This window comes from Aythya marila (assembly GCF_965140915.1).
Source record: "Aythya marila genome assembly, chromosome: 1".
NCBI lineage: Eukaryota > Metazoa > Chordata > Aves > Anseriformes > Anatidae > Aythya > Aythya marila.
Genome location: NC_139042.1, coordinates 2,412,086 through 2,426,795, shown reverse-complemented (window position 1 = coordinate 2,426,795; position 14,710 = coordinate 2,412,086). Strand labels below are relative to the sequence as shown.

Here is a 14,710-nt window from a genome sequence, read left to right as displayed (position 1 = left end):
CTTCTATCAGACATCTGGGTTTCTCGTGTACACAACTTTAAGCCATAAATATATCCATTAATTACAGCAGTCACATTCTACGGCTACTTCTCCCAAGAAGAAATAAATGCCTCTAGTCCCATTTGCCAGAACAACCTCAGTTTACAATGAGCCTAAATTTAAACTGAGAATTATTAGCAGGGATTTAGAAAACGGAGCAGAACACTTCTGGCGACGAGCGAGATGCAGGATCCTGGAAGTACAATACCCAATCCTAATATTAAAAAAAAGCCAAGACTTTCCTAATAAATACAAAAAATTGAATGCTCGCTTCTTATATCAGTCCAGAAATTATATTATAGGGAATGCCAGCCAGCTATAGCATATACAGATTTTTTACACAGCCCCTTAAACCACCATTTGCTACATCTACTTTCCCACAAGAAAAATTTTCCTGATTTATTTCATCTACTCCCTTTCCCCACTTCCCTCAGAAACCCATTCCTACAGTTTGTAGGAAGCAGATGGAGGATGAGAGAAGACAGTAGGGAGTAAACAGAGAATTAAATCATGTTTGACTCATTCACTGATGGCATTAAACTTCTCCAGCAGTCAGTGCAGGAAGGAACTCACAGAGGACAAAGCTTTTGAAGCACAGATACTTTCCATCACCCTTTCAGTTTTGAATTGACTTACATAGGTAGGACAAATTAAGTTTTTGAATAATTGACTTGAATTGAATGTGGACACTGCAATAGTGAATGCTTTGAGCTATCTGGAAAGGGAGAAGAAGAGGAAAAAGAGACATCCATCGGACTGGCAGCCGGGGAGGTCCTGGCCTCCAGCAGAGGAACATTTGAAGGAGCTAACATACAGATCACCCTCGATACACACAGGGCACGAGCAGAAAAGGAGAAAGTCTTGAAGTGAAGCACAAACCTCCAGAAATGAAGTCACAAGACCTGAGATGTCTCCAGTCCTCTTATTCCAATTCATTGATATGACTCCGCTGCTGGGATGGATTTCCAGCTTATTGTTTTCATTCAAAGACCAAATGAAATTGTGGCAAATAACGTGGAAAGTTTGTGTTTTTTTTTCTTTATACTCACACTTACTGTTTGTATTTGCAGAAACCTTGCTGCCAGGGCAACAGACAGGATCACATTCAAGATGCTGCACATGGCAGAAAGGTAAAACCACATGAAAATCTAAAATTTCTAAGGGCATAAACATGTAAAGATGATCCCTACCAGAAGGACAGCGATGCTGGTAGAATCCTGCTGGCTTTTGCTGACATGTAACTTGCCAACAAATCTTAAGTTTCAACTCTAGCTCCAAGGCAGTAAACAAGGCTAAGACTACAGCTCACTGCACAAGTGAAAGGAAGATGCATTAGTTTAGGTTTAATAGATTACAGGCTCCACCCAAAAAGGGAAACAGCTGCTGTCAAGTTAATTGTGTTCTTCCAGACAAAGTCCACAAGCCTGATAAGGTGTTTGCAACAGCTGAGCACAGGCCTTACCCTCTGGAGGGAGGAGGAAAAAACAGTCAATATTCAGGTGACTCCTTTCTTCAAGCTGCATATTGCTGTGTTTTTTCTGAAAGCAATCCCCAAAATCTGATAAATCAAAGTTTGATTCCAAGAAGTACAGAGCTGGGGCTGAAGTAGAAGAGCTCTACCATCAAAGGGCAGAGGGATGGTCCTACCTCTTACAGGAGCATCTGCTACTTCTCTGTCATGAGTGCATTGCTCCCACCCTGCTGGGTTTTTGGTTATCAAAGTGAGCATTTTTATTACTTTGAGAACAAGCACAATGGATTATAGACCTTCCTTGATGCAGTTACGTATCGAGGCATGCATTCACTGCAGTTTTTGCCCAGGGGGACAGATAAAGAAGTTATCTTACCATTCTTACAGCCATACCCCGAATAAAGGTGTAACAAAACTAAGGAAGAGAACCCAGTGCAACTGTTCACAAAATCCTCCTTCTTAGATGCTTTCAGAAAGTTATTCAGGTGTGACATGCTCTGTTTTTCATCAACTCTAGTAAAACTGTAACAGAGATGAGGACTGGCTTATGACTTCTGATCTAATTGAACTGATCCACTTCACTGATATCGTGTTTTATATGCCATAAAAAGAAAAAAAAAGAAAGTTATTCCTGAAGTTCTGCATGACTCTGTGTAATTTCTCTCCTAAATAGCGCTCTCAAACTGAATTTGATCAAAAGCTAGCAACATCCCGATCCCACTCACACTGAAGATTTGCTACTGTAGGGGTGTTTTATTCTGCATGGTGCATTAGGCAAGCTGAAGATAAGACCAACAGCAGAGGAAGGCTACCAAGCCTCCATTTACGTTCAAATCTCTTGTGCTTCATGGACTGTTTCAACTTGCTGTGACCCACGCTGCTCTCTCCTACAGATTCTGGCAAAAATCAGGCTTGGAAATTGGCTCTTCTGATGACTGATTAGCCTCAGTGTCCGGATAGCTTAGCACCACGCGAGTAAAATGCCTGGGAACTGATTTCTCTGAAAGTCTGCTTCTACAGATCAAAATCCCCAAGGAGCCTCTCAAAAAAAAAAAAAAAAAAAAAAAAAAAAAAAATCAGCTCCCTCTTTCCTTCTCCATCAGTACTTCCCAAGAAGACGTCACCCTGCGACTCCAACCCACGTGATTTCCAAGCCAGAAGAGCTCACACTCCTTGCTCTGTTCATCCATTTCAGGGCTGCTTATTAAAAGCACACAGAGGCACTCAAGAGGTCCGATTACAGTCCCTATTTATTTTTGCTGGCCTTCAGCCACCCAGGTTTTCACGTCCAAAGCCAAGGGGATGCCTGCCTGCTCTTGGCTGCCTACTCAGTGTGGACAGCCAAGTCTTCCAGGTGGAGATCTTTCCCGGTTCGAAACATCAAGTCTGGCCGTCGCAGAAAAACCACCACACTTATCACCAGCAAAAGCATGTTTTAGGGGATGAACCTACTGATTTAAGAGCACAAGTCAGGCTAAGAGGAAGCCTACAACCCACTCCACACTCGGAAGAGTATTTCTACCACTGCTGGGAGAGCTGATAGCTGTTTTCTTACCGTTTTTCTTCACTTTTCACCTCTCCAGAAGTTCAGAACGGCTGCTTACAGCAACTGTACAACTGCAAAGTCTGGTTGAGCTGCTGGCTGTCAGGACAGGACACTTCTGCACTGCTCACGACTTGCCTTGTGCATCTCCTTGGCTGGAAAGAAGCCAGTTTCCCCGTGACACACCTTAGCACCGAGCATTTGAAGCACAGGAAGGCCTCCCTCGCTCCATCATTCCCCACTCGCAGAGCTTATGCTGAGCTCGAGGCTGTTTTTCATAGTTTCCAGCTAAAAATAGCTGCCCCGAGTCAATTACCACGTTTAGCATGTGCAATTCCACAGACTCTGTGGTTTCTGAGAAACTACTCCCAGCTACTAAATGAGTTTTTCAACACTGCAACTGCTTACACAGGCTGCACGCTTTGTCTCTTTACTCCTAGCTTCAGGGATTAACTTGCATAAGGCTTCTGTTAGTCAAGGCCACTGCTAAAGACAGAAGAATCTAAACAGCAAGCAATGTATTTGTTAAAAAGCTTCTTTCCTAAGCAAGGTAGAGCCAAACAAAACCTGATTTTATACGGAGTCCTGACATTTTAGTCTTGATCTCTTAAGGTAGTTGATTTTGCAAATATCCCCAAGATTTCAGCCTGCTGACAAACTGCCTGCATTCGTGGTCTTCAATTCTCTTCAGCCCTAAGTCATGCATTCTTCTTCAATTTAAGTTACTTTCTTTAAATTAAGTTACATTTCAAACAGCAAATCCTGCAACAAAGCCCCACTTCCAGCAAATCCCTGCTGCACTATGACAGATCATGAGAAGTACAGTGAGAATATTCACAACACTGAGATGGAAGAAATCCGTAACAACTCCAATTTCTACTTGTCATGTATCAACACGACCATGCTCAATACTGCATAGCTGTGCAGTTGACTCAGCCCGAGAAAAATGCGGTTTGTGCAGGTTTCTTTGAGCCCCTAACCAGAAAGTAATAATTAGTTCAGTTCAAAAGTCAAGCTCTGCTCTTCTGCAGAGCAATGTCTTGTCACTGGCCAGCTTGGGCCACTTAACATCAGCAAACCTGGGCCATCAGTGCTGTGATGTGAAGCACAGGGCAATTGTTCACTGGGTTTTTCACCCTGCTTGGATAAATCCTGTCTGGGACACTGCAACCAGACTTACTCTCTTATCAGCAGAGCTGTGAGAAGCTGTTTTGTTTAACAAAGGCACAACTTACATGCTCTTTGGAGTTACTCTTCATTTCAATATTTAATCCTCCAGGTCAGATGCACGCCACGCTAGCAGCAGAAGCCCTTTCACACCCTGGTAGGTTCATTTAAATCAACATCAGCTAGGTTAGATGATATTATTAACGTTACAGCAGCTGCCCGGAGCTGCTCTTTTACACACATCTCCAGCACTGATGTGGTACTACCTTCAGGTTTTTCTTTTTATTCTTCCTACAACCTTTTTCATTTTATTCTGAGCACAAAAATACAGCTAAAATGTTTCCAATTTGCTCTAACGGGCTTGCCAAACAGCAAAAACACGCCATCACATCTGCTGAAAGAATGGTTAAAGCCAGAGAATCACCGAATGGTTTGGGTTGGAAGGGACCTTAAAGATCATTTAATTCCAATCCCTGCCCCCAGCCCCTTGGGCACTGCCAGGGCTGGGGCACCTCCAGCTCCTCTGGGCAGCCTGGACCAGGGCCTCAGCGCCCTCAGAGAGAAAGAGGTTTTGTTTGGAGAGAAGGATATAGGAAGGAAAACCACAAAGGGACAAGTTTGACTAGCCTTTCCATCACTCTTTGTGTCATACTGACCTTGAGAGGATTTCATGCACTCACATATTTAGAGGCATAAATACTACCAGAAGCTCAACTGCTTGAAGTGTCACAATACCCTGAAAAAACTGTTGTAGAAAAAGTAATGTTCTGTATTCTATTTAAGGACTTAAGTAAAATTTTAACACACAAAACTATGTCTTTTCTTTAGTGATTCACCAGCATATCCCATCCTCCCAACACCACTTAACACTGGAAGGTCTATTTTGACAAATTAAAGAAAACAAGGAGAGAAAACTCAGTGAATACTAAATATAAATCTCTTGCCTTTCGTACTGCAAGTGTGCCGAGAGCTTGATTCTGGAGACATGTCCAGAACATGACCTCAGATGTATTTGGCCCATCCTGAGTGTTATGTGAAAGGTGAAACGTGTTTCTGTACAACCTATTACTACCAGCTACATAATATTTAGAAAGCCTTCAAGTGACCTCTTTCTAGGAAATACGACAATATGGCCAAGGGGGGGGTGGGAAAGTCGAAATTTTAGCTTTCCAGTTGGGGTGGTTAATTTGTTAGCCTTTTTAAAACAACCGACTGGAAGAACATTCGTCATCTCCATATGGCATGAGCAACTTGTTAGCTGCTCTGTGGTTGCCTGAGGTTCTTGTCCCTGCCCCAAAACATGAAGGCTCGTGAGCTACAGGGGTGCTGAGAACTTCCTCATGTAAAGCTGAGCTGCCTGGGTACTTAAACTTTTCCTCTTGCTTAATTATATGGGTTTACAAGTTAATTAAGCATCGGAGCACACTGGCACCATTTTAATCTAACACTCAAGTTTTTCTACTGTTCACACTCTCTGGCATTCCTAATTGATTCTTTTTTAATCAACGTAATTGGAGCCAAGCATATGCTTTCCATAAAGGCATATTCACAAGCTTCCTAAGTTTTAGCTATTCTTCAACTGAGAACTAAAAAATAATTTCTTCCCCAAAAGGCAGTTTTGACAGCTGACGGAGACTAACCCCAGAGCAGTAATGGATTATTGCAGTTTTTAAGAGGTAAGGGCTGAACTAGAACGTGGTCACAGTCTTCACATCGTACAGCTGATCACTGTGGCTACCTGGCAGCACAATTCCTTCAGAGTAACTCAAACGTGGATACCACCAGCACCGGGACCTGCTTCCTGCTGTGAGAAGTAAGAAAAGCCAGTACGAGCTGCTCTTCACATTCACAATCTCACAGAAACGTTACAAAACCACATGTGCAACTTGTGAGTTTTTACTACAAGTATACCACATCATGGGAAAGGCTTCAAAACATGGGATTTATACAACCAGATGCAAACCTTTACAGTGTAGACACCTCCCTGCTCTCTTTAGAGCCAGTGGACAGAAGCAGGCAGACAGCAATACGTTTCCTCCCAAAGTGCATGTCCTGTCAAATGACTCACAACTCAAGTTATGCCTGTACCTCTCTTCTGGTTGTAAGAGGGACATGCTCTTAAAAAAAATCTTTGGAAAGAGTTCACGGTCTTGTTACTCAAGTCTGGACTCCTGGAGGAGGTGACAAACCAGACTGGGTGGGAAGAGAAAAAGCACACCTGACAAAAAGAGACCTGAGATCATTAGGAAGTAGTAAATGCTATCACCAGGCTTCTGAAATAGGTATTGAGGGTAAGCAAGGGTAGAGAAAGTGGACCTGTAAAAAAAGCTGAGTTAATGTGACAGATGAGAGGGGAATTCAGGACTACGTGGAGGACCTCTCTTCCATTCCCAAAGAATTCTCCCAGATACCAAGTAACCAGGCAAAAAAACACACCTATATAAGGCCGTAAGTTAAAAATTTCAGCTTTTCCTGGAACTAGACAATGCAATATATCCTTGATAAGGCACACAGAATCCACTGAAATATAATCAGCATCAGGCCTGGTGCTGAGGACTGGAAAAAAGTGTTCCTTTTAGGACAAAGCAAAAATAAAGGAGTACCCCTTAGCTCAGAGGCAGAGCTAAACAGGAGCTACACCCAACAGCATACCCAGAAACTGCAAGAGTGCACCTGGACTCTCACCTCCCCAGACCTGAGCACACAGCTCCAGTAATCAGGTTTCAAAACAGCACTGATGGGCACCCAGCAAGGGAAGGTTTAGGAAAGCTGACATTTTCATTTCTATTCAGCTTTTTAACAGACAGACACTTTCAGAAGAAAAGTTCACATTTGACAGGGCTCCAGTTGGTCATGTTCATGACCAGCTGGTATCATAGTGAGTGTTTTCTCTGGTTTGTGCTTCACACTACAAAGAAATAAAGGAAACAGGGAAAATATTCATGAACAAAACAATCAGGATGACCAACATACATTTTCTCTTAACAAAAACGTAACATTAGATAATATAAAAGTTCCCTTCCAATGGATTGTGTCTGAGTGTAACCAGAACTTCCTAACGTCCCCTGGTTGTTTTCCACTAGAAATAAAGATAAACTACAGACTGCCTTCTAAATGTTGAAGTGTTTTACAGAATCAAGAAAAAGCACTTTTAAATTTTAAGAGAACTTATAAAAGATTGACTTCCGAATAAGCGATCTAGAGCCAACTTTCCCTGCCACTTTCTTCACTGTAGCATTGGGGCTACTGCTTCACGCAGCCAACAGTGACACCTACTGCTAGCACTACCAAAAGACAACTTATACAACTGAAAGCCAAACACGACTTCTGAAAACTCTATTACACATTTGCTTCTAGAAGTGTTCATTTGTAACATACCTAATAATGTTATTTCATTACTGGAGTTTGAAAACTGTGCTGTAAAATGCCTTTTAAACACAACCTACTCCTCAAACCCAACCTACTTACAGTTTTTAATGCTATTATACTTCCCCACAGCTAACATTCTTGAACAGCTATAGTTAAAACTGATTTGAAAAGGGTTGTTGTGTTTATATTCGTACCAATATTTTATGTTTTTCACCAGAGACAGCTAAAACAATCAAGCTGTGCAAAAGTGCAGTTACTATACCTGTCGTGTACTACACGCCATGGAATAACTGCTTCCTCACTAAGCAGTTATCTTCTGGATTACAAGGGAAGATTACACAAAATTTAAGTTCAGTTCAGTGTTTTAACAGAAAAAATCTAGTCCTTATTGTGTAGCTATTGCATAAGCTATACCATCACTCAAGCAGCTTTTAGAAAGGTGCTTCTTTTCATTATTTTATTTAAATCAGTTCTCATTTTGTTGAGGAACACAGAGTAAGGGCTTTCCACAGAGGTTCCCTAACATAGAAGCTTTCAACACTTGGAAGGTAGTCCCTGGGCCAGCTCTAGGTCAGCGTCCACTGGAAACAGCCCAGAGGATACCAAGAAACACGCATCAAGACTCACCTCCTCATCACTGGTAGCAAACCCACACTACCTAAACAGCTCCTTTGCACGGTCCAGTTCAGAATTTTATTGATTTCGAAAGGCTCCTTCCACATACCCAAATAAGTTAAAATGTCTATGCAGATATATTCTCCAAAATCTTACCTAAGCAAAGAGAAGACATCGTAAGAGTTACGAACGCAGTTCTGATCCACTTGGAGAAGACTATTCTTCAGGGCACCTGAGTGATCCTTAAGGCAAAGAAAAAAATGGTAATTTAGAAATCAAAAAAGCTTCCATCTGGACTAAAAGCATGCACTTTCATAACAAATGACCTTGCATTTAATGCATTTTACATCTGTCTTCATACAAGTTTACATACTGTTGGCAGAAGCAATTGAAGAAGGCAACAGCAGCAGCTCAAGTCTGGCCTACAAGAACACTTACCTATAAAAGGATAGGTCAGTAGCATATTGATCTGAGTTCGAGACACAGAATTTGAACTTCCTAATCCATTACTGCATAAAGTCATTTTATACGTAGGATGTGATTTACAGTACTGCATTTCTTCAGAGCTGAAAGCCCATTACGCATTCAGCGCTGTGCCAGAGATGCACAAGACCATTAGATAAAGTCCTGTTCTTCACTCATGCTTCCACGTGTTTAAAAGATCAAAGCAATCTGAAGCTTTGAAAGATGTGAACCAGTTTCTGGAAGCTACAAACACCCTGCGTCATCCCTAGCAGACCAAAGCCTACGTGCTGCACTAGAAGCATGACACCAATACAGGCCAAGAGCCATTCTTTATGTCACAAGGGTCCAATATCGTACTTTGTGTGGCTGTGCCTGACATGCCAAATTCCATGAAATGCCACAAACTCTCAGAACTGGTTCTTCACATGACGAAGTGAATTCTAACTAGGTCAAACAAGCCAGCAGCATTGCCAGAGACCTAACGGATTGCAGAAAGGCGGCGTTATTCTACAATATAAAACAGCCCGAGGTGGTGCACATGACCAGCAAACTTTTCAAGTGGTGATACGGATGTGCTCTGATATGACTGCAACAACCCCTATTTAGATATATTTTGCCTGCCTCAACAGGCCGTTTCCATTTCAAGATGCTGAGATGCAGAGTTACACGTCAACATCTCCTGACAACTGTATGAGCCACAGGCCATGCAGCTGACATGACTTTGCACCAAAAATAAGGCTCCACTTAAATAAATCAGGAGATCTATACACTACATATGAATCATATTGTAGTAGAGGCACCGTAGCAGCACTGCCTCAGCTCCTCAATCCTGTTCTCAAGATGCTAGATTTATCTTACATGCTGAAATCCATACATATATCCCCTAGAAAAAAAAAAAATCTTAAAAGGAAGACACCTTAATCCCTGAATCAGTTAGAATGGTGAAAAACTGACTTCATGGTACAAAATGTTTTCAATCTCATCAAGCACTGCCTTCAGAAAGTGAAGTGCAAAGTTTTTCAGAGAACAAGTGGAATGGCCTAGAAGTCACTGCAGGAAGAAGAGAGCTCCCAGTAGCTGCATGTTTTAGCCTCTCCTTCTCCTGCTGTATGACTGTATTGAAAAGAAATGCCCAACAAAGCAGATACAGTGGTCCAAACAAACTCCTAAACTATTCTATCTTGAGGATACTTGCAGATGCAAATGAAAAGTTTAAAATTTAGTTATCACAGAGGCTTACCCTTTAGAACTGGAGTTTGTCTATTTTTCTGCCACAGTATTTATTAGATACAGGCACATGTCTTTGCAACCATACATAAAAGCTCTGCTTCTGGAAACTGGCCAGGATCTAGCTGCTAAATATGGTCTGTGCAGCCTCTACCTGTAGGTAGATGTGGGTACCTCTGACCTGTAGGTAGATGTACGTGATGTAGGCCACATGCTGTAGAGAGAGAGATCAGCTTTTCAAAGGTCCTACTGCTTGACTGTTGGAAAACATAGCTACAGCTCAGTGTCCCTGGATTATAACTTACTGTTCTGTCTGTCCCTGGGCACAACCAAATGCTTCAAGTTATGCAGAGCCCTACAGGCTAGCTCTTGCTTTATTTCTTTAAGGAACCAACAGAAAGTTGGTCCAAGTAAAAGCTTTACCTGCTTCCCTAAATGCACTTTCTGAAAAGGTATCACCACAGGAGAGAGGGCAAGTCTTACTAGCTAGCAAGAGTAAACATAAAATTGTTGAAAATTTTTGAAAGCCAGGAAGACATTGAGGAAAAGAGGAGGAAAAAGGTGGTTTTAGGAAGGTCTAGGTGCTATACTGGCTTTATTTTGTTGAAGCTGGCCAAAAAGCAGTGCTACACAGAAACATGCAGTCTCAGGTAAAACCAAGAGGATTCAGAAGAATGCTCAAGGGTCTGGAATACTTTAAATCCAGACTGACAGCTTCAAAGACCTCTGAAGTTCCCATCCATTTCTTATTCAGATGTTGGTTCAGCTCAAGCAATTCTATACTGTTTCTCTGTTTGATTTTCAGGGAGAATGGAACCAATAATGAACAAATGTTTTAATGGTCCCATATCAGAACTAAAGGAAACAAGAAAGTAAGGTAGACGTGGTTGTTGCAAAAGGAACAGTCCTACTGAATTCATCTAGCAAAATCACTGCACAGTTTAATATGAAATAATAAAAATCTTGAACAAAATTGTACCTCCAGCTTCTGCTTAAGTGGAAAGTCAAATGTGATTAAGGTCAAAGCTTATTTGCTTGCAATAGCTGCTTTGACCTTAAGCACACATTCATTTACCCAACCTCATTGTAAATGCTAGGAGTTATATGAGCACTGTGAGATACCTACAGCGAAGAAGTAAAACCCTTCAGGGCTCAGAAGGCACACAGAAAGGCTTTTGTAACCTCATTTCCCAACCTTTTTCTCACCGTGATCCAAGTATCCAATGTTACAAGAAAACAACAACTTGATTAAGAACATTACCCACAGAAAGTGTTTGTTTTCTCCTTGGGTACCAGGAAAAGCTATGTCACTGCTGGACAGAAGGGATGAGAGTGGTAAAATCCCAAATCTCTCTCTCAAGAATACAGAATTTAAAGGCCTTCTGCCATTCAGTGCAAAAAAGAAATGAGTCAGTTATATTAACATATATTAAATATTAAAGAGTCAGTTCTATTAACAACAAAGATAGGACTCTTATCCTGCTAACACAACAAATGCTGTACCGTAAGTGCCTGGTTTACCTACAATTTCTGTTCCAGTTCTATTTTGCTCCTTTATAGGACAGAAGCCTCCTGCAAAGCAAGCTTTCTGAGCATACACACATGTATTTTGGAGGTTACCTTGTAAAAAAAAGTGGGCTTAAAGGTCCTAAACCACTAAGGTACATCACCTAGCGAAGACATAACCTTCCTTTTTGAAGGTGTAACCTTTTTTCACTTCAAGTTAACAATTTAGCAACTACAGCATTCCTACACGGGCATGCTGTTCTTGCTGTTTGATTAACAGGGATGCACCCACCTGATCAATGCATCTCCAGTGTTAAAATAGCTGTGACAATGCTAGTTGTTCCTGTTCTGCTTCAGATTGCTCTGCTACAATTGTTTTCAGGCCCCCACCTCTCACTATTTATAAATAAGCAGATAACACAGCAAATAGGAACTTGCATTTATGGATCCAGTAGTGATCAGTAGCACCTCCATGGTGCTTTTTGAAAAACTGAGTTCATAAAGTCTCCAAAATATTAGTCAGCTTCCAACGATTTCCTTATTTTGGCCCATAAATGGCATTAATGAATGAAAAGGACATTTATAACCATAAAAACTTAGTTTCCCTATTATTAAAAGGCACTTAATTATAAGAATCCATCAATCTAGTTTGGCTATTTAAATGGTAGCTCAAAGGATTATTAAAATAATCAGGCTTATTTGGAACAATGCACAGAAAAAATAAGCTAAGAGTACAATGCTGTAACTTTATTCATAATGAGATGTGTAAGAACAGAGGACACATCCAACACTGAAGTGTCTTTGTGCACAGGGTTTTCATTAGACTTGCAAAATAGCATTTGTACACATCTAATTTCACAAGGCTTATTATGTGCCAGCGCAAAGAAACCAGAACTGTTATCCCATCCACTTATTACATCAAAAATTTCAATATGAGGCTTATGTCTTGAATTATTATGAAGACCTAACCCCCCCCATCAAATAAAAAGCATCCCAAGAAATCAGAAATCACAGCCAAGCAGAAACTGTGTCATGCAGCTTCTACAGTGACAGAGCCACACACCTGACACAAAAAAAAAGACCCTCCATACAGAAGGTTTCAGGTAGTGCTTTATACACAAGTCAGTGTACCCACCAAAGTGAGGCTGTATTTGGGATAACCAGCATCAATAATTAGGAAATTAGAAAGCAAAAGAGATTAAGACAGAAGTACCCCTTAGGAACACAGAGCTTCTGAAGGATATAGGAAGATTGAGTCAAGAAGTTGGGCATGAACTGCACACAAGTCACTTACATATAGGAGGTACGTACTATACCAGAAGATATTTAGGTTGAGGAACTGACAAAAAGCTCAAGAACAGGATGACAAAATAAGTTTCTAGCTCTTGCAGCTAGAATAAGTTATAGGGAAGGACAGAAAAAAGATGTGTTCTTCATACACTAGGTCTGTACTTGCAACTTTGCTAAGAGCACATACAAGAACCAAAACACACCTGGGAGCAAGATTAAGGATGGCGTTACCAACACTGAATACAGGCTTGGATTACTAACAATAAAATCATTAAAATTGCATTCTGCTTCAGCAAAACTGAGTTAACAGCACCAGAAAGCAGAGCCTGAGCTGCCTACCATAGCATTTGTATCTGAATAACCACCACCAAAATACCAAACACAATTTGAAGGCTTGCATATGGTCAGAGTTTTGCACATGCAGCCACCTTGCCACTTGCTGCACTCTCCCCGTATAGGAGTGGCTACTCGTGGGGTTGGCTGTCCCCACAAGACTGGCCCTTGCTGGTTCCAGCACACAAAGAAACTACGCCAAAAATCATTTTCTCTCCAGCCACAGACTCCTTACACAACCTATCCATAGGACAGCACTGCCACCAGCAATTTGGGATAAAAAAAGCTGTTAGCTGTGCCCTTTATATTAGGTAAGTTTAAACTTTTTCATCTTCTGTGTAGTAATCAGCACTGCTATACAATAATTTGACTGCGTTCACTAGCCAGACAAACAAATGTTACAGTGAAATGGTTGCAATAGGGCAAATAGCTTCAATTTAAGAGCTACAAATTCTGGTTTTAAGATCAATAACCACCACTTAATGCGGTTTTATATTCACCATGAAAATCAGTCTCAATAACCCACCATTTTCAAGATGCTTTAAGTGTGAATGAAGTGTCTGCCTCAAGCAGTAAAGTCTCAAAGCTTATTTGCAGTAATCGGGATTTCTTTTGACCTAAAATGCTAAGCTCTAAGTCTTCCATGTATAGCTCCAACTGTCCAAGCAACAGAAGTGAGATAACACCTCTGTCATGTCAAAAAAAACACTCCTCAAAACAAAGCATTTTAATGTTCTGAGTGCTCAAGTGTGAAAATTTAAGTTTAGAAGTTGAATTTCAGCTTGTCACCAGCACTAAAAAGCCAGAACAAATAAGAGATCCTCACCTTCTGTTCATATGAAGCTCCATAATAACCATCATTGAGACCAAAAATAATTTCGTTTGGGTTTCTTGCATGTATCTACAAGAGAAGAAAAATCATTTTAAGGTCAACTTAATATGGTTTTACACTCCAGCTGAGCATAAATTGCTCTGTATGACTGATGGTCAAGCAGTTTCTCAGCACCTGTAATTCCAGGAGCAGATGAAACAGAAAAGTGAATTTAACCACAGAAAAAAACATTTGCTTTACAGCTTTAGTAACAGTCACAGATTATGTTCAGCCATTCTACCTTGAGATAAGGAACAGCGGCCAGAGCATCTTGCCTACTGTTGCATTTCAGGCTATCAAAAAAAAAAAAAAAAAAGACCAGCAAATGAATCAAAGAAGCCTCAAGAGTAACTGGCATGTACGTGATATGAACCTAAAACCTCAGAAATAGGCTGTTGGGGTCATAATAGCTGTAATACTGAACTAGTTTTGTGTCTAATATTTTGCTGTTCATGTAAAGAACGTTATTTCAAATAAAAGCATGCACTAGGGAATATTCTTTAGGGAGCCATTTCTTCTGTTGAATAAAAACAAAGGGAATATTAAAAGACACTATACTGAGGGATACAGGGTCTGGCTGGGAGGGAGTTTTCTTTTTTGCAGTCCATATGGTGCTGTCTTTTAGATCTGTGAGTAAAACGGCGTTGGTAACAGCAGTATTTCAGCTATCACTGAGCAGTGCTCATGCAGCATCAAGGCCACCTCTGTTTCCCACTCCACCCCTGCAGTTACTCACTGGGGGAGGCAGCAGCAGGTTGGGAGGGGGCAGCTGACCTGAAGTGACCAAAGGGAAGTTACGTGCCACACAACCATC

General features: G+C 41.1%; 1 protein-coding gene across 2 annotated transcripts in view; it reads right to left on the bottom strand.

The window, feature by feature from the left end:
- Nucleotides 1-14,710, bottom strand: part of UVRAG (UV radiation resistance associated) — a 90,941-nt gene that overhangs the window by 57,006 nt on the left and 19,225 nt on the right. For both annotated transcript variants that reach the window (XM_082778552.1, XM_082778553.1), the window contains exons 5-6: nucleotides 13,852-13,926; nucleotides 8,361-8,446 (exon numbers count right to left, since the gene is read on the bottom strand). In XM_082778552.1, coding sequence (XP_082634678.1) covers nucleotides 8,361-8,446; nucleotides 13,852-13,926 — 161 coding nt within the window. The remainder of the gene's footprint in view (nucleotides 1-8,360; nucleotides 8,447-13,851; nucleotides 13,927-14,710) is intronic.